Below are 25,179 nucleotides of genomic sequence, written 5' to 3' on the forward strand. Positions count from 1 at the left end.
GGTTGCAGTCCATGGGGTCGCTAGGAGTCGGACACGACTGAGCGACTTCACTTTCACTTTTCACTTTCATGCATTGGAGAAGGAAATGGCAACCCACTCCAGTGTTCTTGCCTGGAGAATCCCAGGGACGGGGGAGCCTGGTGGGCTGGGGTCGCACAGAGTCGGACACGACTGAAGCAACTTAGCAGCAGCAGCAGCAGCTTGTCTAGTTCCCCCTGAAATTTGACCAAGGATTAAACTCAACCAAAGCTTGGGATGGATGAGAAAGCAGCTCCAGCAGTGGGGGCTCTGCAGACCTCTGATGGGCACCTCTGCATACAGTAGGAAAATTTTCTCAAACCTCTGAGTCCCTGCCTTAGCTAGGCAAGAGGACAAAAAATGAGCCCAGGGTGACTTGATCCTCCCTCTATTTGCCTAATTACCCCCGATTCTTCCTGCTCACATTTCCCAAAGTGTGCTTAGTGGAACCTGGTCTCTGTGAGCTGCCTGGAGAAAAGATTTCATGATTATCTGAGCTCAGGAAAGATTGCGCCTTTCATCCCCCACTTGGAGATTCTCAGTGGACATCAGTCTATCAAAACTTTGAAAAAAAAAAAAAAACTTTGAAAAGTCTTGCAGTATATTACAGGCTTAATTTCATGTAAGCCAGCCTTTCCCAAACATACTCAGTCATGGCACCCCTTTTTGCAGCTCACCTCTTAGCATCCTGCAGAGCTAGCACTGTTCTGTGCAAATTGCTGCCCTAGGGTGTTGACATGGGGCCAGATGCTGGGCTTTGTGGCCAGAGGTGTTAGGGTGACACGTTAGCCTCTTCCCTTGTTCCAGTCTCCTGGCTTCTGAGCTGACCAGGGACGCCCCGAAGAATAAACTAATTAAGGTAAAATGTGCAACAGTGATGCAGAGCCTTGTAGATCATAAATGGGAACGGCAAAATCAATGGCAGGCCTTCTGCAGGCAGAGGCCTGGAGGCCTGGGCGACAGGAGGGATGGGAGCCTATGATTTAGGAAGAGCAAACGCTCTGGCAGCTGCAACCTGGGTAATTAGGTGTGTCAGGAAGACAGATAAACAGCGAGCTGTGCGGGTCGATGGCACTGACAATAAACACCCAGCACTGGCCCCTGGCCCATGTCAGCGAGTAATCCCACCTTCCAGCTCCTTGTAGCTGCACTCTGCCCTAGGGTCCCTCACCGAGTCAGGGGCAGCAGCTCGGGAAGGAGAAGGCAGAGGGCCTCTCCTGGGTCCTGGGGGGAGATTCCTAGAAAGCAGAGGCCTGGGAGAAACAGAGGGCGTTCAAGGCCAGGGTGGGGGGCTCTGGAGGTCACATCCCCTGTGAGGCACAATCCTACCCAGAATCTGGCATGTTGGCACTAAGGGAGCTTAGAAGGCCTCAGTGTGTGTGTGCTGTCACTTCAGTTGTGTCTGATTCTTTGGGACCCCATGGGCTGTAGCCTGCCAGGCTCCGCCATCCATGGGGATTCTCCAGGCAAGAATACTGGAGTGCATTGCCATGCCCTCCTCCAGGGGGTCTTCCCAACCCAGGTATTGAACCCGGTCTCTCATGTCTTTTACATTGGAAGGCGGGTTCTTTACCACTAGCATCACCTGGGAAGCCAGCCCGATGGAAAGGCAGTTGCTGCCAGGTGGCAAGACAGTGGGAAGGCCCAGTGGAGGAGGCTCAAGGGCCCACCACTCCCTGCTTGTGCTGGAGAGGCCCCAGGGAAGTAGGAGTCTTGGTCCCTGACTTGGGGCGCTTACAGTTCATTAGCGGACAGGAAGTTTACAAAAAGGAGATGCCATGGGACTGTAGTAAAAACAAAACTACTTAACGTTCCTACGGTGACTTCTATATGCCATGAGCTTCACATACGTTCACTCACTAACACTTGCCACAAGCCTACAAGGCAAGTACTATTTTCAAGATCAATTTACAGATGAAGGACCTGAGGCTCCAGAGGCAAGGGAACTTGCCTATGATCCCACAACTAGCAGAGCCCCGCAGAGACGATAGGACAGTACATCCGGAGGTGCTGTGAAGTTAGTCACAGTGATCAGGGAGGGCTTCACGACAGAGGAGGCACCTGAACCGGGACGGGAAGCATCAGAGGAACAATAGCACAACTCCAGCATGCAGAGCACCCAGTACAGCCAGGCTCTGCACGAAGCACTTTTTTTTTTTTTTTTACAATCATCATCTTGCCTGAATCTCACACTGCCTTGAGAAGTGGTGTAGCCCCATTTTACAGATGGAAAAATCGAGGGGCAGAGAGGTTAATTCCCCAAGAGCCAGTGTGTGGTGCATACAGATTGAAACCCAGGTCTTTCTGACTCCGAAGCCTGCACTTCTGAGCACCGCACCCACGGCTCATCAGGTAGAGAGGAGGAGGGAGGGTGCTAAGGGCAGGAAGGGAAACAGACAAAGACATGGAGGGGACACTGAATATGCCTCGAGGGGAGGGCTTGTGCAGGGGCAGGAGGAGAAGCAAGCAGGCCAGGAGAGAGCCGCTAATTCAGCACTGAGGCCGAAGGGGTCACGGGTGGTTTCTGATCTGGGGAAGACAATGTTTCTGGAAGATTCACCTGGCAGTGGGGTGAGGTGTGGGCTCACAAGGGAGATAGTGAAATGGGGAGGCCACTTCTGTACTAGCTCAGGCATGAGAGGTAACAGGGAAAGTGGGGAGAAGTGCTGGGTTCCAGAGGCTAGGGCAGGAGGGCGTGGCCAGGTGTGGTGGGTCAGAGCAAGTCCACGGTGTGGGGGAGTGAGGGAAGCAGGGCAGGGCCAGCTGGTGTGGGAGCAGGAGCTTGGCATTTTCAGGGATCATAAGGTGGCCAAGAAGGCATGCCCAAGAGCTCGCTGGACATGACAGATGGCAGTTTGCAGGGAAAGGAGGCTGGAGCTGGAGTAAAAGGGAAAGCCCAGGGCCACAGACTCAGTCCCAGGAAGGGGGCACATTTGGGCATGGGAGGGAGAAGAAGGGGCAGCAGTGGAGGAGTCACCAGACAAATAGAAAACAGAGCAGTTCCTCATCAAGGGCACTGGTGTCCCTAGAGCAAACGGTCTTCAATTCACCATCTTGTCATCTGCACACCCAACTCTACCCCCAGAAGTCATCCTAGAGCCACTGGGAGGGTGAGTTTGGGCTACAAAGGGCTCTCGATAATGATCGATAACTTGAGTGCCTCCTCCCTCAGGAGCTGCCCCCACCCCGGGAGATGACCTGACTTGAGTCTGACAATGGTGGCAAAGAGAAGCGTGGGCCAGTGCATACGGTAGGGCTGGGGGCTCAGCCTCCAGCTACATTCTTAAGGCAAAGAGATTACTGCCAAGCAGCAGGGTCAGGAGCTAGCCAGCAACATCCCGGGCCTGGGATGAACTTAGGCAAGTCATAAATTTGTCTTTCTTGTGTATAAAATGGGATAATGAGAATGACCGCCTATTTATCAGGTTGTTGTGAGGATTAAACTAAATAATGTAAATAAAGTACTTAGAACAATACCTGGCTCATGATAAATTCAATGAACAATAAAAACACTGCCATCACCATCACCACCATCACCACTGCTATCTTCTTCCTCCTCCTCCTCACCACCACCATCATGATCGCCACCATCATCATCCAGGTAATTACAGGGCATGGCCACTGCAAATCCTCAATAAGCCACACCCCAGAAGACAACTGTGACATTAAGTATAAAATGCTTTATAAGACTTAGTGGAAAACCAGCAAAGAAGTGATGGCCCTAGGGGAAAAAAGAACTGGCTCTGGCAAAGGACATTTTAAAAAAGAAAGAACCCAGGCTTCCCTGTGTCCCACTTGCATGCCACCCCCATCCCCAGGATAATTTCAGACCTTAGTCTTCCTTCCTCCATTCCAGGGAGAAGAGGGAAATCCAAAGAACTGCCGAGTGCTTCCTTCACGTTAGCTCAGTTGGTCCTTTCCATAGTCATGTAAGGAAGATAGACTCTTTGAGAGAGAAACTGGGGCTTAGGGGCTTAAGCCATTTACCTAAGATTGTTAAGTGGCAATGCTGAGCCTCAAATTGTGGTCTGACTGCAAAGTACCCCCCCACCCACATATTAAAGAGTTGGGTGGACTGTGTAAAAAAGTATGGAGGTTCCTTAAAAAACTAAAAACAGAGCAACCTACATCAATCCTACTCCTGGGCATAGGAGAAAATCTAATTTGAAAGGATGCCTGCACTCCGATGTTCGCTGCAGCACTATTTACAGTAGACAGAACTCGGAAGCAATCTGAATGTCCATCGACAGAGGAATGGATAAAGAAGATAGAGTACATATATACAGTGGAATATTACTCAGTCATAAAAAGAAATGAGATAAAGCCATTTGGTGTGGCTTTGAATGAAACTAGAGATTGTCATATAAAGTGAAGTAAGTCAGAAAGAGACAAATGCCATGTAGTATCGATTATACATGGAATCTGTAAAAATGGTACAGATGAAGTTATTTGCAAAGCAGAACAGAGTCACAGATGTAGAAAAAAAAAAAGCTACTGTTGCCACGAAGGGAAGAAGGGGTGAAATGGGAGATTGGTGGGATGGATTAGGAGATTGAGATCGACATATATACACTGCTATATATAAAATAGATGACTAATGAGAACCTGCTGTATAGCCCAGGGCACTCTACTCAATGCTCTGTAGTGACCTAAATGGGAAAGAAATTTAAAAAGAGTGGATATATATGTACAGCAGAAACTAAAAGTAAATAAATAGCTGGGTAGGAGCCAGTGGAAGGCTGTCCCAGCCCCTGAGGAACCTCTTTTTGTGTTAGGACTGAGGAAATAGGCTTCAGGGCTCTATACAATATATTTTTAAAAATTATTTATATATTTACTCATCTGGCTGCATGGGGTCTTAGGTTCAGCCCGATGGATCTTTTCTTGCTGTGTCATGTGGGATCTAGTTCCCTGACCAGGGATCAAACCTGGGCCCCCTGCACTGGGGGTGTGGAGTCTTGGCCACTGGACCACCAGAAAAGTCCCAGGGCTCACACGCATTATGGTGCTACTTTGACAGCCTTATTCCATTCTTGCTTCTTCTGAGGCCACATGGGAATGAGGCATATGGTGGTGGGGGGCAGGGGGCCTGAGCAGTTCATGAGCTCATTTCCCCAAATGGGGTCATGCTGGGTGAGCTGAAAATCTGGAGCTTATGTCTAAGGGAAATATGGCTGGGGGTCAGGAGACCCTAGGATCCGTTTTAGGTCCTATAAACTATTATTTTTAGTTTCTGCTGTACAGTAAAGTCCATCAGTCATACATATTCACTCTTTTTGAATTCCCTTCTCATTTAGGTCACCATAGAGCACTGAGTAGAGTTCCCTGGGAGTACCTGATGGTTCAGCAGCAAAGAATCTGCCTGTAATATAGGAGACCTGGGTTCGATCCCTAGGTCAGAAAGATCCCCTGGAGAAGGGATGGCAACCCACTCAGTATTCTTGTCTACAGAATTCCATGGACAGAGGAGCCTGGCAGGTTACAGTCCATAGGGTTGCAAAAAGTCAGACATGACTGAGCGATTAATGCTTTCACTTTTTTGGAGGATCCTAGGAAAAGAGAGTGGAGCCTCAGAGCAGTGTATCTCAGGCTTTACCAGGCACAAGAAGTCCTGGCCACCCTGGTAAAATGCAGATTCTGGTCTAGTAGGTCTGGGATGGGGCCTGAGATCCTGCAAATTGATGAGCTTCCAGCTGTTGCCAGTGCTGCTCAGTGGCAAAACATGCTTTGAGAAGCAAAGTGCAGAGCATCCTCAGATATCGTGGGAACAGGACCTGGGTGAAGAGCTGTGGACAATGGGTGTGCTCCATGCAGACGGCTCATCTGCTGTGGAGGCAAAAGAGGCTGAAAGTGCAAGGCGCCCCTGATTCCCTTTCTTCTCTCTGGCACAGTGACTGATGCCTCTTCTCTGAGAGGTTACAAAAGCCCCACTGAAGGCCTAAATATAATACGGAGCTCAGAAGCCATCAGAGAAAAGAGTGATAAATCCAAGCTCATAAAAACAAAAACGTTCCGCATTGCAAAACCCACCATGAACAAAGACAGAAGAAAAATGACAAACAAGAAGAAACTATGTGCAACTGGTATTACAGACAGAGGCTTGGTTTTCCTAATTTATAAGGAGGTGTTACAAATCAATATGAAGAAGGCCGATAATCAATAGAAAAAAATGGGCAAAGCCTCTGAGCAGACAAGAGACCCAAATATATAAAAATATGTTCAGCCTCACTCATTTTAAGAAAAATGAAAATTAAAACTGAATATAGATGCCAGTTTTTCTCCCATCAGATTAGCAAGTATTTTTTAAAATGATGACATGAGGTGGTGAGAGTATTGGTATGGGAGATGCTCACTGGCATGCGGGCTGATGGGAGTGTGATTAGGACTGTCCCTTTGAAGGACAATTTGGCTGTGCCTATCAAAACTGCCCCTGTATACTCCTTCGATGCAGCAATTGCATTTCTATGAACTTACCTTACAGACATACCTGCAGCTGTGGAGAATGGCATGCAGTACAAGCTTATTCATTCGGTGGTTTGCAAGCAATTTAAATATTCCTCAATAGAGGGCCAATTCAGGGAATGGCAAATCTATATAATAGAGTACTATACAGCCATAAAAAGAATTAGAAAGCTGTCTGTGTGTGGCTGTGACATAATGTCCAAAATCAGTTCTTAAATAAAAAGTAAGGGGCAGTACTGTGAGTAGTACTATTTGTGTCGAAGAGGAGGGAGGTGTATGTAGACTGAAGACGGCAGATGGGCAGTGACCATTCTGCTGAAATGAATGAATGAATGAAATTGTGGGGCTCACAGTCCACACTGGCCCATCTACTACCACACTGCTGTAACCCCAGGCAGGTCACATGGGGAGGAGAGCTCAGGGCCAAGCTGAACAACAGCGTGGGTAGTTAGTGCAGGACCCTGGAGGGATGGGCTCTGAACAGGAGCTGCAGGGGGTCCTGGGTTCCTGGATTGTGGATGGGGTGCTGGAGCAGGCTCTTATCCCCCTTTGTCCTGCATAGGCTCCTACCTGATTTTTCCAGAATGGTGTTGCCTGAAACACTGGCTTTAGTGTTGCCTGAAACGGTAGTACTTTTCCAGGTCAGTTAAGCCATCGGCTGCTTTCCTTGCTCAGGCCTCTTGGGATTGTGGTCAGTCCTCCTCTGCTCCCTCCCTCTTACCTACTTTCCAATTATTAACCCTTGAGCTGCACGCACTTGACACCCTCATTTGTGTGGTGTCTTATTTACATGATGATCCTTTCTTCTTTCTGCTCCTAGAGTCTCTTCCTTCAAGCAGCTGGGAGGGAGGCCCATGGTGCCTTTGTCCAGGACATTTTTAAAGTCTCTGCCTTTCTTCAGCCCACAGAATTATAACAGCAGTTGCTTAGAGAGCATGGATTAAATCCTAGACACCATAATAAGTGACTTTCATTCACTAGTTCAGCTGTTCAGTCAGATATATGTATTAATGTTTACTAAGTGGCATAAGTATTTCTTTGGTCATGGAGATACAGCAGAAAACAAGACAAAGTCTCTGTCCCCATGGCGTTTAGCAGAAGAGTAGAAAGATGAACAACAAATATATAACCTCCTCTCAGACAGTAGGAAGTGCTCCAAAGAGAAATAAAGCAAGTTAAGAGCATAGGGAATGACAGGGAAGACACATCTAAGAAGGGGCCTGAATGAAGGGAAGGACTGAGTCCTGAGAACAATGGTGGGAAAAGCATTTCAGGTGGAGGGAACGGCAAGTGCAAAGGCCTCAGGTGGGAATGAGGCGAGCGAGAGGAAGAGGGGAGGAGAAGGAGTCAGAAAGGCAAGGGACTCACATCTGGAGGGGTGTGGTGGGTGATGGTAAGACTTTGGATACAGTCTATGGACGGAGTTAAACTCATGAAGTTGATACAATTTTGCTTGTTCTACAGGTGAGGGGTTGAGACAGAGAAGTGTTGAGCACCCTGGGTGCTCAAGGTGACCCAGAAGTGAGGGGTAGATCCCAGGTTTGTACAGGCTGACTCCTACAGGACACTGCCAGGATGCAGGGTCCCAGCCCTCTTCCAGGGACTCCAGTGCTGACTCCCTAAGGCTGGCTGAGGGAGAGGGAGGGGCCCCCGTTCCCCAGGTCCCTCCAATGCTTGGGCACAGGCCGGGGGAGCCCCAGTCATAAGCCATGGGCAGGTGTGGGCTGGCTGGGGCTCCTGGAGAGGATCTCAAGTTCCTCATGGTGGGCAGGGTGGCAGTGGCTTGGCTGAGCCTCATGCCAGCTGGACCCAGGGAAGTGCTGACCTGGCACAAAGGTTCTGGCTCCACAACCCGCCCACTGTCGATGAATCAACTGAATCACTCAGCTGAAAAATTAACTCAAACCCAGAGAAGGCCACTGGGAGGTACATGCCTGGGACTAAGGCTGCAGGGCCCTGTCATCCTCACCCCAGCTCTGGGGGACAAGCTCCACCCTCTCCCAGGCGAACCTTCTGGGGGCTCCATATGTTTGCCTCTCCTCATATTTCCTCTGTTGGAGAACCTTCTCATAGGCCTAATGGTGTGTGCCTTGTTTCTGCTTCCTGGATTTATTTATTAAGTTTTAATTGTACTCTTAGGATGTTCAAGTTCTGGCTGGACCAGAATGGGGCACAAAATGACAAACACAGGGACTTTGCCCTCGAGGAACTTAAGAGTCCACAGGGCCAGGAGAGGGGGGGTCAGGTTTCTAGAGAAATAGAAGGTTGCACTGAGGAGAGAGGGAAGGATTTTTGTCAGTTCATTCACTGGGGCATCATCAGTGCCTAGAACAGTGCTTGGCATATGGTGGGTGCTCAGTAAGTACGTATCCAGTGAATGAATATGTGAGTGAGGGAATGGGCTGATGATTAGGCTGAGCATGGAACCAACATGACCCTAGGGTATTGCTGTCAACCTTGACTGCACGGGGGAATCACCCGGAGAGCTTTCCGATCTTCCAATTGGACTGACCAGGATGCTCCCTGGGAACTGGGAGTGTTAAAGCTCCTCAGGGACGTCTCACGTGCAGCCTGGGCTGAGCACCGTGGCTCTTGGTTTCACTACGAAATGCTCGAAGAGCATGGGAGGGCTGCCGCTTCAGAGACACCTGACAGGTCCCAGCCCAGGTGCTCTGTGTTCAGTGACTGGGAAGAGTCTGTCCCCTTCCTCTGGCACCGCGCCCGCTGAGCCAGCGTTAAACACCCCCTTCCACAGTCCTCCCCACTTCGGCTTCCCTCCAGCCGGGGACTCACCCCTTCCACAGCATCCCTTGCCGCTGCTCCCCTCCTGACCTTGCCCCACATTAAAGAGTTGATCAGCCCATCAATTAATTGCGTCCTAATCCAATCTTGGCTTGGTTGGAGAGAGGGCAGTAAATCCAGCTGGGTAATCATGCCTTGATATTTGTGTAGGGATAATTACTATCTCTCAGGCCTCACTTGGTGGCAAGATGAGATGAAAACCCATAAAACACCACTCGGGGCTGTGGCTCATTGTTTCTTGGCTGCACAAGGCTGGCTGTCAGCCAGTCAGCTCTGCCTGCCCCTGCCCCTCCCTCTGGCGCTGGCCCCAACCCCATCCCCTCCCATTCAGGCAACTGGCAGGGCTCAACAGCAAGGGCAGTCTGGGGCTGGATCCTGGCTTGGGTTCAGACACCAGGAGGGGCAACAGTATAGGCCAGGGTAAAGCCACTGTGTGTGTGCGTGTGTGTGTGTGTGTAAGCAGGGAGGGTGGTCCCCAAAGTCAGGTGACCACCTGACTCCAGGAGGCTGGGAGGGTGCAGGACAGTGAATGCACAAGTCTGAACAGCACAGTGTGGTCCAGACCAACCCAAGAGGCTGCCACCATCTGGAAGAGTCCAGGGCATGTCCAACCTGGCCCCACAGGGACATGAGACCCTGCATCCTTCAGGAGGAAGCTGTGGCCTGGGACTTCCCTGCAGATGTATGGCCCCATGGGAGCAGACTTCTATCTGCAGCCCCAAGAATACAGCCTCCCAACTCATGGAATACTGAACACCAACTGTGAGCCTGGCTCTCTACTAGGTCCCGAGGGCCTCAGACTGAGTAAGGCCATAGAGTGTGCTAATTAAAAGGATGGATCTGGAGTCAAACACTTGGGTTTGAATCCTGGGGTGTACAAGTTGTGTGCCTTGGGCAAGTCACGTGACCTCTTTGTGCCTCAGTTTCCTCAACTATAAAGTGGGCTATACCAGGACCTACATACTTGAGCTGTTGTGAGACTTAAATGAGATGATTCTGGAAGATAGTGAAGGACATGGAAGCCTGGTGTGCTGCAGTCCATGGGGTTTCAAAGAATTAGACATGACTGAGCAACTGAACAAGACGAAGCACTTAGACCCCCACCCTGGTGCCCAGTAGGTGCTACTAAAATATTAGTTATCATCATTGTTACTATTATGTAGCCTTCTGAGCATCAATTTCCCTCAGCCATTCCTTGGGATGTAGGACGTCTTAGACCAGCAGCAGCAGTATCGCCTGAGAGTTTGTTAGCAAGGCAGGCTCTCGGGCCCCAGCCAGGCCTTCTGACATTTACACAAGAGCCCAAGTGACATGGTATGGTGCTCTGGGCTAGGACAGGCCCCAGGTCTGTCTTCCTCCAAGTTGTGTCCCCAGCCCCGAGGGCCTCCTGTCTGGCAGGGAGCAGGTGCTTGGCAGGGATGTGGGGTGAAAGAATGAGCTCATCTGAACACTGTGGGGACCCCTGAAGGATTTCAGAGCATTTTGGAAAGGCCCCCTGAAAGTACCATGGAGGTCTATGCCAGGGGGTGGGGTTCATCTGCGGGTGATGGTGTGAGAAGTCCTGAATGACTGAGTCGCACAGGAGCTGGGGGAGAAGGGAGGGCGGGTTACTTAGGAGGATGGTTGGGGGGGCGGTCTGCTGAGACTGGAGGGCGAACAGGACATAAATTCTGAGGGAGAGGGACTGGTCTTCTGCTCAAGGCATCTATCGCCAGGCCCAGGGGCTGGGAGGTGAGAAAAAGCTTCATGCATAAGAGAAGAAAGGGCCTCCTGGGGGTGTCTCTGTTGGGTCATTGCTGGGACAAACTGAGGTCCTGGAGGTGGCAGGGCCTGGGCCTGGGGAAGCCGGTGACTGTAACCTGGTGATGGGAGGAGGAAGGTGGGAGCAGGGAAGGCCCAAGGCCCGCAGCCCTTACCTGAGAAGGCGTTGTTGGTGTTGAGGAAGTAGATCTCCTCACGGCCGTCCCCGTCGATGTCACAGGCTGTGACCCCGATGGCGTTGCCCTGCCGGTCACGCAGCGCGTAGTACGGGGAGCTGCGCTCGTCCACCGCGATGTTCACCAGCCGCTTCTGGGCCCGGTCATACTTCAGAACCAGGTTGGGGCCGTTGTACCTGCAGGAAGGCGGAGGGGAATGCTGGGGAGGAGTGGCTGGGCCCACCTGGTTCCACCTGACCAGAGCAGTGGGCTCAGAGCCCTCCTGGACAGGCCAGGGTGGGGACACATCAGTCCCAGAACATTCCCGGGAACTTTTGGCAGCCTTGTCTTGGGGTCTCCAGGCATCTGATGAGCGTTCCTGAATCAGAGGTGGACTTAAGCAAAGTGAGAGTCAACAGGGCCCACGTGGGATGCAATATAGGGAGCAGGGTGGTGGAAGGGAGTGGGCAGCCAGTGATGAACCCTTATCATAGGCTTTGCTGAAGAAAACAAAAAGCAACGTGACATTATCTTACCCATTTCAACGTAAAAGTCACTTTCATATTAATGATCTCATTAAATTTAACAACAAATGGGCTTCCCTCATAGCTCAGTTGGTAAAGAATCTGCCTGCAGTGCAGGAGATCCCGGTTCCATCCCTGGGTCAGGAAGATCCCCTAGAGAAGGGATAGGCTACCCACTCCTGTATTCTTGGGCTTCCCTCGTGGCTCAGCTGGTAAAGAATTTGCCTGCAGTGCTTGAGACCTGGGTTCGATCCCTGGGTTGGGAAGATCTCTTGGAGAAGGAAAGGCTACCCACTCCAGCATTCTGGCCTGGAGAATTCCAGGGACTGTATAGTCCATGGGGTCACAAAGAGTCAGACACGACTGAGAGACCTTTACTTTCACTTTAAGTTTAACAATAGTCAAGTGAGGTAGGCATGCTGCTGCTGCTGCTAAGTCGCTTCAGTCGTGTCCGACCCTGTGCGACCCGATAGACGGCAGCCCACCAGGCTCCCCTGTCCCTGGGATTCTCCAGGCAAGAACGCTGGAGTGGGTTGCCATTTCCTTCTCCAATGCATGAAAGTGAAAAGTGAAAGGGAAGTCGCTCAGTCAAGTCTGACTCTCAGCGACGCCATGGACTGCAGCCTATCAGGCTCCTCCATCCATGGGATTTTCCAGGCAAGAGTACTGGAGTGGGGTGCCATTGCCTTCTCCAGAGGTAGCATGGGTGGCTGCATGGGTGGCTGCATTATTAACCTATTTTGCAGATGAGGCAACTGATGAACTTTAGCAGTGTAACTGAGGCTCAGAGAGGTTGAAGGCCCTTCCCAAGGTAACATAGCTAGTGTCAGGTACTGGGACTTGAACCCAGGCTCTCTCTGCTGTCCCAAGGGCCCTGTGGTAAATGAGCCCTAGAAATGCAGAAGGCTTTGTCCTTGAGGTTTGGAATGAATCTCTTAAATAGTAGCATTATGAATGCATCTAAAGTCATCAGGTGGATCTTTTTTTTCCTGAGGAACAAAGCAAAAGATTAAATTGCTCCTCAGTTCTCATCTCTCTCTTGTCTGCCTCTCCTGTAGCCACACTGGCCTCCCTGCTGTACGCTCCTGCCTCAAGGACTTCGCACTTGCTGTTCCCTCTGCCCAGGACACTTTTCCTTGAGATCCACATGGCTGTCTCCCTCCTTCACATCCTTCAGACTTTCACTCAGTTGTCCCTTCTTGATGAGGCCTTCCTTCCCACATTTCTGAAACTTGCAATCACCATCACCCAGGATCCCTTACCTCTCACCCCTCTTCTCCTCCCCATGGCTTTTACCACTAGCTGATCATTTTCTATTTTCCTCTTTATCTTTTCTCTGTTCCTGCTAGAATATCAGCTCCATGAAGGCAGAACTTTTTGTCTCCTTCATTCCCAAGGCCTAGGACTGTGCCTGGTACACAGTAGGTGCTCAATAAATCTTTGTTGACTGAGTGGATCCTCAGAGCCCAATAGCTGAGTCAGAAGGGCTTAGGTGTCCCATGGCTGATTTCTTCCCGTCGCCTTTCCACCTGGAGAAAGTGGTGTGCCCAAGGTCACCCCCATGCAGCACCGCCAGGAATGTCTCAGGACTCCTCCCTCCTCCTGGAACACCTGCCAGGCTCGCCAACCCCCATCCATTATTCCCCGGGCTCCTGCCTTTGTTTTAGCCCAAGCGTGTGCATCCTGAGCAGAGTTCGGCTGCCAGCTGCTGGACGTCCCCTGCGGAGCTCACTGCGGGGAGGGAGGAAAGAACTCTCCAAGGTCTTTGAGAGAAATCACTTCTTGCTTTCCTGAAACACATCCAATTTGGCCCTCTCCTTCGTCACCAAGACACATAGCCAGTGAAGTTTAGGGGGTGCTGAGTGACTGGCCAGGCGCCTTCTGGCATCCACAGTGTGCGAAAGGGGAGCTGAGCTCACTGGGGGCTGAGTCAGCACCCGGTGATGGAAGGTCGTGCCTTCGACGCCTTGACAAAGAGTGTCTGAGGGCTGCATGTCGGGGTGTTGTATGACCTATGGGACGTGTCTAGGCAGCAGAGACGGAACACTTGAGTTCCCGCCCTGCCAGCAGCTGGCTCAAGCCCTCAGGGGCAGCAAGTGCCTTCCGGGCACTAAATGCTGGTCCTCAAAGCCTTCAAGTCTTCCATTTACTACCATTATTGCTCCTCAAGAGACAGTATAGTTCTGTCTAGGCCTGGCTACAAGCACTTTCCCAGGCATGGCTTCACCTGAACCCCGGTAATCCAGAAAGATAGTAAAGAAGGCGTTTTTCTAGAAAAGGAAATGGAGGGTCAGAGAGGCAAAGTAAGCTGTCCAAGGCTGCATAGCTTGTACGTGGCAGCATAAGGCTTCTAAAATAACTGTCTTCAGGTCCAATCCTGTGCTTTTTCCACACTGCCTGTGATGCCAACACTCTCTGTCCTTTTTTTTTTTTTTTTCTGGTGACCTCTCCCAAAGTAGCGACACGGGAAAATGCCCAAGAACTTGCCATAAAGTGGAGATAATAACCCTACCCTTTACAGTTTATAAAACACTTTCTCATCCTTGATTTCATTTGCTTCTCTGCAGGTCCTGACTCTTTCAGAGGTTAGTTTAGGGACCTTAGGCTGGTGAGTTCGCCTCTCTAGGTTGAGAGTTTCTCTTCTGCAAAACGAGAGTTGGACTAAATCACAGGGTCACAAAATGTGTGGACACATGTGGGGGTGGGCCTCGGGCCCTCTTTGCTAGGTTTCATCCAGAGCCATTTCTATGCGGATGCATTCTACTTTGGGGGCTTCCCCGATAGCTCAGCGGTAAAGAATCTGCCTGCCATGCAGCAGGAGATGCAGGAGACACGAGTTTAATCCCTGGGTCGGGAAGATCCCCTGGAGGAGGAAATGGCAACCCACTTCAGTATTTTTGCTCGGAAAACATCCCAGTCCATGGGGTCATAAACAGTTGAACACGACTGAGTCACTAAACACACACGCATGCATTTTATTTTATGCATCACATTCCATAAAATGCAGTTTAAACAAGGGATTCCAGAGCCAGCATTTAAAAGGCACTGGACTAAAACCTGTGTGAGAGCCCTTCTTGGTCTGTTGCTCTTAAAATAGTGCCTTGAGTCTAACTCACCTCAGGGGACAGAGTGGGCTGGGCCCCACCCTCTAGGCTATGGTTGAGGAGCTACCAAAGAAAGTCCAGCCCTGACACCCCTCCTTCGCACCCCCTGTCCCTTGGGTCTCCTGGAAGGTCTCTACCACCCCCAGGAGCCACTTCCCAGTGAGGGAGAGGTCATGGCCTCCACACCTATTGGAGGCCAGTCCTTTCACTCTGAATGTGGGGTGGTGGGTGGTCACACAAGCTCCCATGGTGGTGACCCTGGGGTAGCAGATGACCCTGGATCATCTCTCCTTTGAACCACTTTGGGGTGCTAGTCCCAGTACTCTCTAAGGGGTAGAGGGGTGGAGGTGCCAGGCTGGCTCAGGGTGCCATAGCGTCTTCCCCAAACCTACACGGCAGCCTGGGATGAAACCTGACACTTTGGCCTCTGTGTCCACCACTACACCTAGGGGCTACAGACACAAAGCCAAACCAATGGCTCCTACACAGGGCGTCCCAGCAACCCGGGGAGAAGGCTGCGGGTGGGCATGGAGTTGCCACTCCTTCCTTCTACCAGGGCTTCCCTTGGCTGGCTCTGCTGCCCCGACACCAGAGCCTCTCAGAATCTCCCCCCAGGACAGCCAGCCGCATCCCCTCCAGCTCTGCTCCATGGAGCTGACGCTCCAGTTGGTTCCTCACCACCCGGCCTTTTAGGTGGGGGTTGTTCTCCCTGCCCTCCCCTCCTCCCAGGAAGCCTGCCCCAGCTGCCTGGCCTAGATGTAATCTTCTCTTGTTTGGACACCCACAGCATTTTGCACCTCACTTATTCCCTCGAGGCAGAATTGTTTGTGTTCCAACATTGCTTCCCCTCATTAAAACATATGCTTCTTGAGCCCAGGAAGAATGTGCGTGCATCTTTGCATTTGCTGCGCCTAGAGCCATGCTTGGCAGAGAGAAGGTGCCCAGCAAGTGTCTGAGTGAATGAGTGAGCAAATACAGGAAAAGCATCATGACTGGCACTCTTAGAGTAGTCACCGTGTGCCGAGCATCCTTCCAAATACTCTATAACCCCTACCTCATATCATCCTCATGACAGAATAGGATTTTACAGATCTGGAGACTGGGGTGTGAGAGGTTAGTCACGGTCCCTCTGGGGTGTCAGTTCCCACAACAGGGATGGGGAGATGGATGTGAGGTACATGGGGTTTCACGTTTCCTCTAACACCTGCCTGAGCTTGTTGGGCACTTCTAGAAATTCAGGAGGCTTTGAAGCTCAATTGAACAGGCTTAGGAAGTGGGACAGGGTCCCCTGTTCTTGAAAAGCAGCTGTGACTTTATAATATCAAAGGCTAGGCCAGCAGGTACAAGTGATTGGCTTGGTGGAAATTTAAAAATCTGCTTGCGAGACATCAGTGGGGCACAACCCATTCTTGCGTGTGTACTGGCCAAGTTTCGTGTCAGTCTGCTGCCGTGGACAGGGAGGGGCCTGGGGGTCAGGCCAAGAAGAGCAGCCTGGTCGTGGGGTCCTGGGCCTGCCACTTCCTGGCTCAGACCTTGTGCTTGTCACTCTGTTCCCCTAAGCTTCAGCTTCCTCATCTACAAGTCTGTGAAGATAAGCCAGTGTGTGTGATAACACTTGGTAAACTGTGAGAGTTACACAATTGTAAGTTCTCATCGTTATTAAAAAACAAAGCCAAGGCACCATCTCTCACCCTCCAGAGTGATCACTTTGAGTTTCCAAACACACAATAATGTTTCTCCTCCCCAAACATCCCACCCGTGATCTCTCACATTTCTTTATTCCCCTTTGTCACTCAACTCAAATAGTTGTCTTCACAAGTGGTCTCCACTTTCTTGCCGCCCATTTGCCTCACCCCAATCCACATTCTGGGCTGCCCAGGTGGTGCTGGTGGCAAAGAATCCACCTGCCAGTGCAGGAGATGTCCGAGACAGGGCTTCGATCCCTGTGTAGGGAAGATCCCCTGGAGGAGGGCATGGCAACCAACTCCAGTATTCTTGCCTAGAAAATCCCATCGACAGAGGACCCTTGGTGGGCTACAGTCCATAGGGTCACACAGACCTGGACACAATTGAAGCAACTTAGCACACTCGCCATCCACCTTCCACCTCAACTCCAGTCATGTTTATACGACTCATCTAACTCCAGTCAAATTTATATCTCAACTTGTTATGGCCATTTGCGGCTTTCACGAGGCCACAGACAGGATGCATTTTCACTCCCTTCTCCTGGGGACTCTCAACAGTACCTGGCACAGTGGCCTGCGCTCTCGGCCACTTGCCTTTTAAAAATACTCTGCTCTCTTGGCTCCAAGGATGCCATCCTCCTCCGGCTTTCCTTCTTTCTCTCTGGTTTCTCCCTTTTTCCTCTTTATAGGTGCTTCCTCCTTTTTCTGCCTCTTAATGTCGGAGTTCCCAGGTCTGGTCCAGGGCTCCTTTCTCCTCTCTCTGTCCCCTTTTCCCAGGGCTTAATATCCATTCCCATGACTGACAACTCCCAAATTTATATCTCCAACCCAAACCCCTAGTCCAAGCTCAGACTCATATATCCGACTGCCTACCTGACATCTTCCCCTGCACGCATCACAGTCATCTCCGACGGAACGCGTCCAAAATGGAACTATTGATCGCTCCTTCCCCCTCCTCCCTGCAATGGGCCTCCAAGTACCAAAGCCAGAAGGCTGGTGTCAGTCTTGGTTCTCCCACCCTCTTGTCTCCACATCGGATTCATCAGTCAATCCCGTCATTTCTGCCTCTTAAAATATTTCAAATCCTTTCTCTTCTTTCTGCCTCCATGGCCACCATCTCTGGAGAGCCTCCTTTCTCTGCTTCCCCACTTCCCCCACCAATCGAATTCCCCCACACCCTAGCCAGAGTCATCGTTTTAACACATAAATCAGATGAGCCATTCTCCAGCCTAAAACTCTATGCTGGTTTCCCACTATGTTGGAATGAAACCCAGACCCTTTATCACGCCTGGCCTGGGAGCCGACTCGGTCTGCCACGTGCCTCGCTGACCTCCTCCAGACACAGCAGCTTCCTTTCAGTTCCTAACGGCCCAGCAGACACGGTCTCAGCCCTCTGACCAGAACATTCTCCCTCCTTCTCCCTCCTGGGCTGGCTTCTCATTTTTTAGGTCACACCTTGAAAGGAGTCTCCAAGAGACCCTCCCCTCATCTATATTCCAGTCGCTGCATCCTCTGCCCTACTCTGGTTTGGTTACTTACTTATCATCCAGTTCTCCCTGTGAACCATGAGCTTTAGGAGGGAAGAAACTGTGAGTTGTGTTCACTTCGGTCTCCCCATCACCTAGGGCATAACGAGTGCTCAGAAAATACTAATAGTGCGAATGAAAGAGAAGGAGCCTGTGGGAGTACCAGATCAACACTGGGTGGCTGAGCAAAGCCAACTGAGCCTCCAGTCTATTGCCTGGACTTCAACCTTCTACCTTCATTAGTTCCCAAAATATGTACAAGCATGGTAATGACATGGAGTAGGTCGAGAGCGGGTGTCCTTGGTAAGGGTGAGAGAGTAGCAAGGTCTTCTGGATAAAGACAGAGGACCAACCTTTTTTCCTGTTGAAAATTGTTGACCCATATGAAAAAAAAAATAAACTTAGGCAGCTACATAAAGGGGAAGCCAGATAAAAGGATGTAATGCTTATTGGGTACCTGCTATACACTGGATACCTGCTATACACTGGATATGCTAAATAGTTTACACGTATTTCACTGTATGTAAATAGAAAATTTTCTAAAATTTGAAAAATGTACTATTTTGAAAATTAAGAATAGGGGAACTTTTTTCATTAAAAAGGAAATAATGAAAAAATATAGAGCTATCCAACATCATAATCAGGAAGAGATGCAGAGAAATGAGATAGATGTAGAGAAAAATCTGAATGCAAGAGAGATACACAAGAATATACAAAATTGAAATTGAAGGGCAGTAAAACCCTGAGAACAGAGAGAAAAACACTGTAAACACAGCTAAAGAGACTCGCTCTTAAAGAGAGACCCACAGAAGGGAGGGTACGCAGACATACGAAGACAGAGATCCCTGGAAAGATGCAAAGTTGTGGAAATATCAGCAGGGCTCTGAGACATTGTCACAGGGAAACAACTCATCTTGTGGCCTTTCTGGGAATTTCCTTCAAAGGTTATTTAAAGATGTGTGGTGTTTTCAGAACAACATTTCAGAGTAATGTTGATTACTTCAGTGTTGTTCAGTCACTAAATCGTGTCTGACTCTTTGGTACCCTGTGGACTGCAGCACACCAGGCTCCTCTATCTATAGATAGATGATGCTATCTAATCATCTCAATCTCTGCCATCTCCTTCTCCTCTTGCCTTCTATCTTTTCCAGCATCAGGGTCTTTTCCAGTGAGTCAGCTCTTCGCATCAGGTGGCCAAAGTATTGGAGCTTCAGCTTCAGCCCTTCCAGTGAATTTTCAGGATTGATTTCCTTTAGGATTGACTGGTTCTGTCTCCTTGCAGTCCAAAGGACTCCCAGGAGTCTTCTCCAACACCACAATTTGAAAGCATCAATTCTTTGGTGCTCAGCCTTCTTTGTGGTCCAACTCTCACATCTGTACACGACCACTGGAAAAACCATAGTTTTGTCAGCAAAATGATGTCTCTGATTTTTAATACTCTGTCTAGGTTTGTCATAGCTCTCCTTCTGAGGAGCAAATGTCCTTTAATTTCATGGCTGCAGTCACCATCTGCAGTGATTTTGAAGCCCAAGAAAAGAAAATCTGTCACTGCGTCCATGGTTTCCCCTTCAATTTGCTATAAACTGATGGGTCTGGATGCCATGATCTTAGTTTTGAATGTTGAGCTTTAAGCCAGATTTTTCATTCTCCTCTTTCACCCTCATCAAGAGGCTCTTTAGTTCCTCTTAACTTTCTGCCATTAGAGGGGTATCATCTGCATATCTGAGGTTGTTGATATTTCTCCTGGCAATCTTGATTCCAGCTTGGGATTCATCCAGCCCAGCATTTTGCATGATGTACTCTGCATAGAAGTTAAATAAGCAGAGTGACAATGTATAGCCTTGTCATACTCCTTTCCCAATTTTGATACAGTCAGTTGTTCCATATCTGGTTTTAACTGTTGCTTCTTGAAGGTTACTTCAATATCCTTATTTCATAGAGAAAGAAAGTGAATTTTAGACTTTCTGAAAGTCAAACACCTAATCATTGGACGAAATATACTGAAAGACAAATGGATCCCTTATTCTAAAGCAGGTGTCAACAAAACCAAGCCTTTGTGCCGAGTCTGGCCGGCTGCCTATATTTGTAAATAAAGTTTTACTGGATCAGAAGCCTGCTCATTCATGTACAAGTTTTCCATGGCTGATTTTCCTATATGACAGAGCTGAGTAGTTGTAACAGACTATATGGCCCCAAAGTAAAGAATATTTGCCATCTGGCACTTTGCAGAAGAGATTTTAAAGGGTTGTCAACTTATAATATGAGTATATTACAAGTTCTAGTGATCATTATCATAACAGAACATAAAATTAAAATAAGCTTTAATAAAAATTAATTTGAGCTGTGTGCTTGGGAATATAGTTTTCTGAAACAAGTATTCAGGGAGAGAGTAAGTTGAATGGAAGGAAGATACTAGGTTTTAGAATGGAGATTGTGAGGCAAAACAATCTGTAGGGGAAAAGAGACAGAAGAGTATTCTATACATGGGGTTTATCTAAGGTTGAGAAATAAGCATGTGACCTCTGAGTGAGTGAAGTGGTTAAAGAGATGTGGCAGCTGATCTCCAGAGATGGCTGTCATCATTTTCTTTCTTCTTTGTATGCACATGTTAATCCACCCATCAGGAAGTGGAATCTGTTTTGCCTCCTCTGACTCAGGCTTTGTGACCTGACTCAATTGGCAGAATGTGGGCAAGTTCTGGGTCTAGGTTTAAAGAGGCCCACCAGCTTCCACTTTGTCTCTGGGAGAAGCCAGTCACCAGTTGAGACGTCTGACTTCCTCGAGACCTCCATGCTCTGGGGAAGGGCAATCTAGCCCCAGCAAGAGGCCACGCGGAAGAGCATGAGGCACCAGCTAAACGAGCAAAGACTCTGTGGGCCTTCCAGCCCAGCCTGGCGCCACCGACAGTTGACTGCAGCTGAGCAGGTGATACCAGCTGATGTCACATGGAGCAGAAGAGCCGCCCCTCACGCCCCTGCCCAACCACCCCACCCCCAGCTGAACTTGCCCTAATTCCCCACCCACAGCATTGTGAGAAAGGATAACTTGTTTTTAACTACATTTTCGGACAAGAAAGTAGATAACAATGCCCAATCATTTCAGACCTAAGGGGAAGAGGAATTCCCCCTGCAAAGTAGGAATAAACATTACTTATTAATCAGTAGAATTCTCTAAGATAGCCATTTGAATTCACAGTAGGCAGGTCTTTCTAAGGGAGGCCTGGATCTGTTGAGTTGATACTTAGAATATCTGAGGGTCTCTGCAGAGCCTGAGGGTGGAGGCGTAAAGAGAAATACAAGGAGTCCAGAAACCCCTATTTTTTCCTCCTCCTCTGAATTCTTCTTTCGTTTCTAGCTACATCTGTTTCCCATTTGGAAAGCACAACCCTGAACATGGATCATTTCTTTGGAATTGGGTATAGTGCACTTTTTTCCTTTTTACAAGCTTAATTCTTTGAAACCCATTGAAGTTAAATAGGACCAGAAAACATCTGGGAAGGCATTCCAACAGGAGATTCACAGATTGTATCCCAGAAGAGGACATATCCAGAGGCCAGGTATCAGTTTAAAGGAATGAAGACTTTGTTAACGGGAGGTTTTGAGCTATGATGAGAAATCTGGAGCTGGGGATTTTATATGGGGGTAAATTGAATGAGTCTGGAAAGGGCATTCCAGAAATAAACAAACAAATTTGATCCTGAACTAGGAGCTAACCAGGGTAGAGAAGACCCCACAAATACAGGGCAAAGAATAAGAGGAAACTTTAAGATGAGGATAAAAACCTTTTGTCCTAAGGGGTGGTTGGTTTTTCCAGAAAGGGATGTTTGGCACTGAAAGGTCAGAATAATCTGCAGTGATGAGTGTCTCTGTTCTGTGAAAGCTCCACGCAGACTGATTGATTTATGCCTTGTTCTAAAAAAGATCTGTGCTCAGCATGTGCTCTGTGCCCTTGGAATTTCTTATATTTTGATGAGCATGGAGGCATCCAGAAGGCAAAGACTACTGTTTGCATCTCCATGCCCTCCATACCTAGGTTGATGCCGGGAAGAGACAGGTCATGGTGTTGCTGCTGCTGCTGCTGCTGTGATGATGATGACGGTGGTGATGGTGAAGATTATGACTCCATCCCTCGAGGCGGGTTTATTTCTCAAGAAAAGAGGAAGATGGGGAGGCAGGAATTCTATGAATTATCAAAGGAGGGATTCAAGTGATAGATGGAGGCTAGGTTAATCAGGATTCTTTTGCAAGTAGCAAACACTCCACCTGAACTAACTGAAAAAGGATTGGCTCAGGTGTCCAACCTGCCAAGAGCAATGGCACAGAGCGAGGCCTTGGGGTGCTTAGAACCAGGGTTCTGACCAGGAGGGTGTCAGGACTTCTTCTACCCTGGCCTCTCCCCTGTTTGCTGTCAGCTTCATCCCCTCACACCATCTTTCTTTGCAAGGCCCGACCTGTGTATATGCTCAGACTGACACCTTCAGCATAGAGTAGAGGCTTATTTTCCTCAGCTCGGATGTGAAAGACCCCAGGGAAGCATCCTGATTAGCCCAGGTTGTGTCACACGTCCATTCTGAGCCAGGATCTGGAGCCTGCAGTTGACAGCCCTCAGCTGGGATCAGTGCTCATGAAAGCAGCAGCTCAGGAGCCACGTCCCTACAGGAAGGGAAGGGCCAGGAAGGATGAGCTACGTGTCTCTATAGAGACGGTGGCTCATCTGGGCCTGTACTTCTGGAGACAGACTTGCCAGGCCTACTGATGGAAGGCAGCAGTTCCCTGGCACCACTGAGTCCCAGATACTTCTCAAGGTCCCCCCACTCCCCTTCAGGAGCCCCAGAAAGAGGTAAACAGAAAGTGGAACAATTGACTCACTAGGTTCTAGAAACGGGTCCAGTTCTTGGCTTCCTCCTCAGGCCTCTGTTCCAGGCAGCATGCTGGCGATGGGAGGTGGGAGGGCATTGAGAGTTGGCAGTGCCAGCCCAGCATGGGGCATGGAGGGACACAAGGGGAGCCCTGGCCCCACTGTGTGATTAACTTGTGGACTAAGACAGATCATGTTTAACTGCTGGGTTACAAATACTTTAAATGTCTTCTCAAACTTTCTCTCCTTCCTGCTATAACTAGAAGATTTAGCTCAAAAGCTATTGGTCTTTGTCTCTTGTTTGATTAAGATGGGTCAGTTCAGGGGCAGAATGGTGGAGCAAGTTGCTCACAGATGCTTCACTCTTCTCGAAGAGTTAAAAAAAAAAAAGATAAACCAATCATTCTCAATGAGTTCATTTCCCCTTCTGGGATCCTATTTTCAGACTGGGCATATTGCATGGCACATGAGGAATTCTCTGCTCAGACAGCCTCCAACTTAATATGCCAGATAAGGAGTCATCTCAAGCCCAAACTTTCAGACGAAGACAGGTCACTTCCACTAGGATAGTCTTCATAAAGAAGGTTCATTTGATCTAGAACTGGAAGGATATATAGAATTTTAATAGAAGATACAGGATCTGTGTGCTCAGTCGCTTCAGTCATGCCCAACTCTTTTCGACCCTATGGACTATAGCCCACCAGGCTCCCCTATCCATGGGACTCCTCAGGCAAGAATGCTGGAGTGAGTTGCCATGCCCTCCTCCAGGGGATCTTCCTGACCCTGGGATTGAACCTGCATTTCCTGTGTCTCTCGCATTGACAGGCAGATTCTTCACCCGTGAGCTACCAGGGGAGCCCCATACGATTTAGGCATTTACAAAAGAAATAGTGTGAATTATGAAGCAGATCAGAGAAGAGAAAAACATGGTTAGGGAATAGAAAGTAGACTAACTGAATAACACAGAGGTGTGTATTGGACAATCATGGAAAAGAGCAGAAGCAAGCTGGAGAGTATCTGGCAGTGAAGACAGTGGAAGATGTGACATGTAAACCAAGAGTTTAGGTTTCATCTGGCAGGAAATGGGGAGCCGCTGAAGAATTCTGAACAAGGGGTACCATTACATCAGAGTGCCGATTTGCAGAGTGTTGTCTGGTGGCCGTGTGAGTGAAGGATGGGTCAGGGGAGAGAACTGTAACAACAGTGCAGAAAATGGAAATTTGCCTGGATTATTCCAAAAACTTCTTCCTGTTCCTTGTCCGCAAATGACTCCTAAGACAGAGCATGGTCAAGAAGGCACAGAAATGGGGAAAGCAAGGGTTAAAAAGTGAGGCATGGCCAACAGTACTAAGTGCTCCCAAGAGGTCCAAAAGGCCAAGGGCTGGAAGTGGAGAGTGGATTGGGCAGTTTGGAAGCTCCTGGTAACTGTCAAGGAAGCCGTTCATTACAGAAGAGAGAGGAGCTAGATCCAGGGCACAGGAGAGAGGAGGAGTAGCCATGCACATGACTCACTGAGGGTGGAAAGGCTCAGGGAGGCCCGGGATACCGGCCAGAACACAGAGAGATGAGTGATGGGATGGGATCACCCAGCTCTGAGACCTATGCATGTTTGTGGGCAAGAAGAAAAGATGCAAGAGGGCAGTGGGTTTAGAGGGACATGAGCAAGAAGCATGGAAGGTTGAGAGGGAGAGTCTAAGCACCAGCAGGTAGGTTGGGTTTGGAATTCAGAGAAGACAGAGAAGGGTAGAAGGGTAAGAAGATAGGATGGGTGGAAGACTACAGAGCTGATGCCCAGAGACCTCGATCTGCTCATGGAAAAATACAAGGTGAGGTCCTTAGCTGAGGAGCCACTACACTGCCATTTTCCACAGTAAATGGGGCAGGCAGGGTGCAACGCCTCAGAGGGTGAAGTGGGACAACGTGAGGGGTGGTGAGAGGCAGAGGGCAGGGGCAGGACAGGATTTGTCTCTGAGGTTGCAAAGAAGACACAGACACAACACCGGCAGTGAAGCAAGCAGAGCAGGGACATCGGGCAGGGGGCTGACAGGCAGCCTAGGGAGAGGCACAGGCAAAGGTGGAGGGCGGGCGGGGCTGGCTCAGGCTGCGGACAAGTGAGAACAGGCGTTTCAGGTTTGGGATCCAGAATCGGAACTGCCTGCCTCTGTCTGCAGTGGCTGGGAAAAGGCAGTGGGAACATCTTCTCTTGGGAGTGAGGAGGGTTCTGTGGGGGCAACACGGGGCAGCAGAAACCACAAGGGACCTGAAGTGAGAACAGAAAGGCTGAG

At 49.4% G+C, this 25,179-nt stretch overlaps 1 protein-coding gene across 2 annotated transcripts in view; it reads right to left on the reverse strand.

Annotated features, from left to right (window-relative positions):
- The window catches only part of CRTAC1 (cartilage acidic protein 1), a 151,230-nt gene that overhangs the window by 45,354 nt on the left and 80,697 nt on the right, over positions 1 to 25,179 (reverse strand). For both annotated transcript variants that reach the window (XM_061403039.1, XM_061403038.1), the window contains exon 3: positions 11,199 to 11,395. In XM_061403039.1, the coding sequence (XP_061259023.1) occupies positions 11,199 to 11,395 (197 nt within the window). The remainder of the gene's footprint in view (positions 1 to 11,198; positions 11,396 to 25,179) is intronic.

Source organism: Bos javanicus, chromosome 26, assembly GCF_032452875.1.
Source record: "Bos javanicus breed banteng chromosome 26, ARS-OSU_banteng_1.0, whole genome shotgun sequence".
Taxonomy (NCBI): Eukaryota; Metazoa; Chordata; class Mammalia; order Artiodactyla; family Bovidae; genus Bos; species Bos javanicus.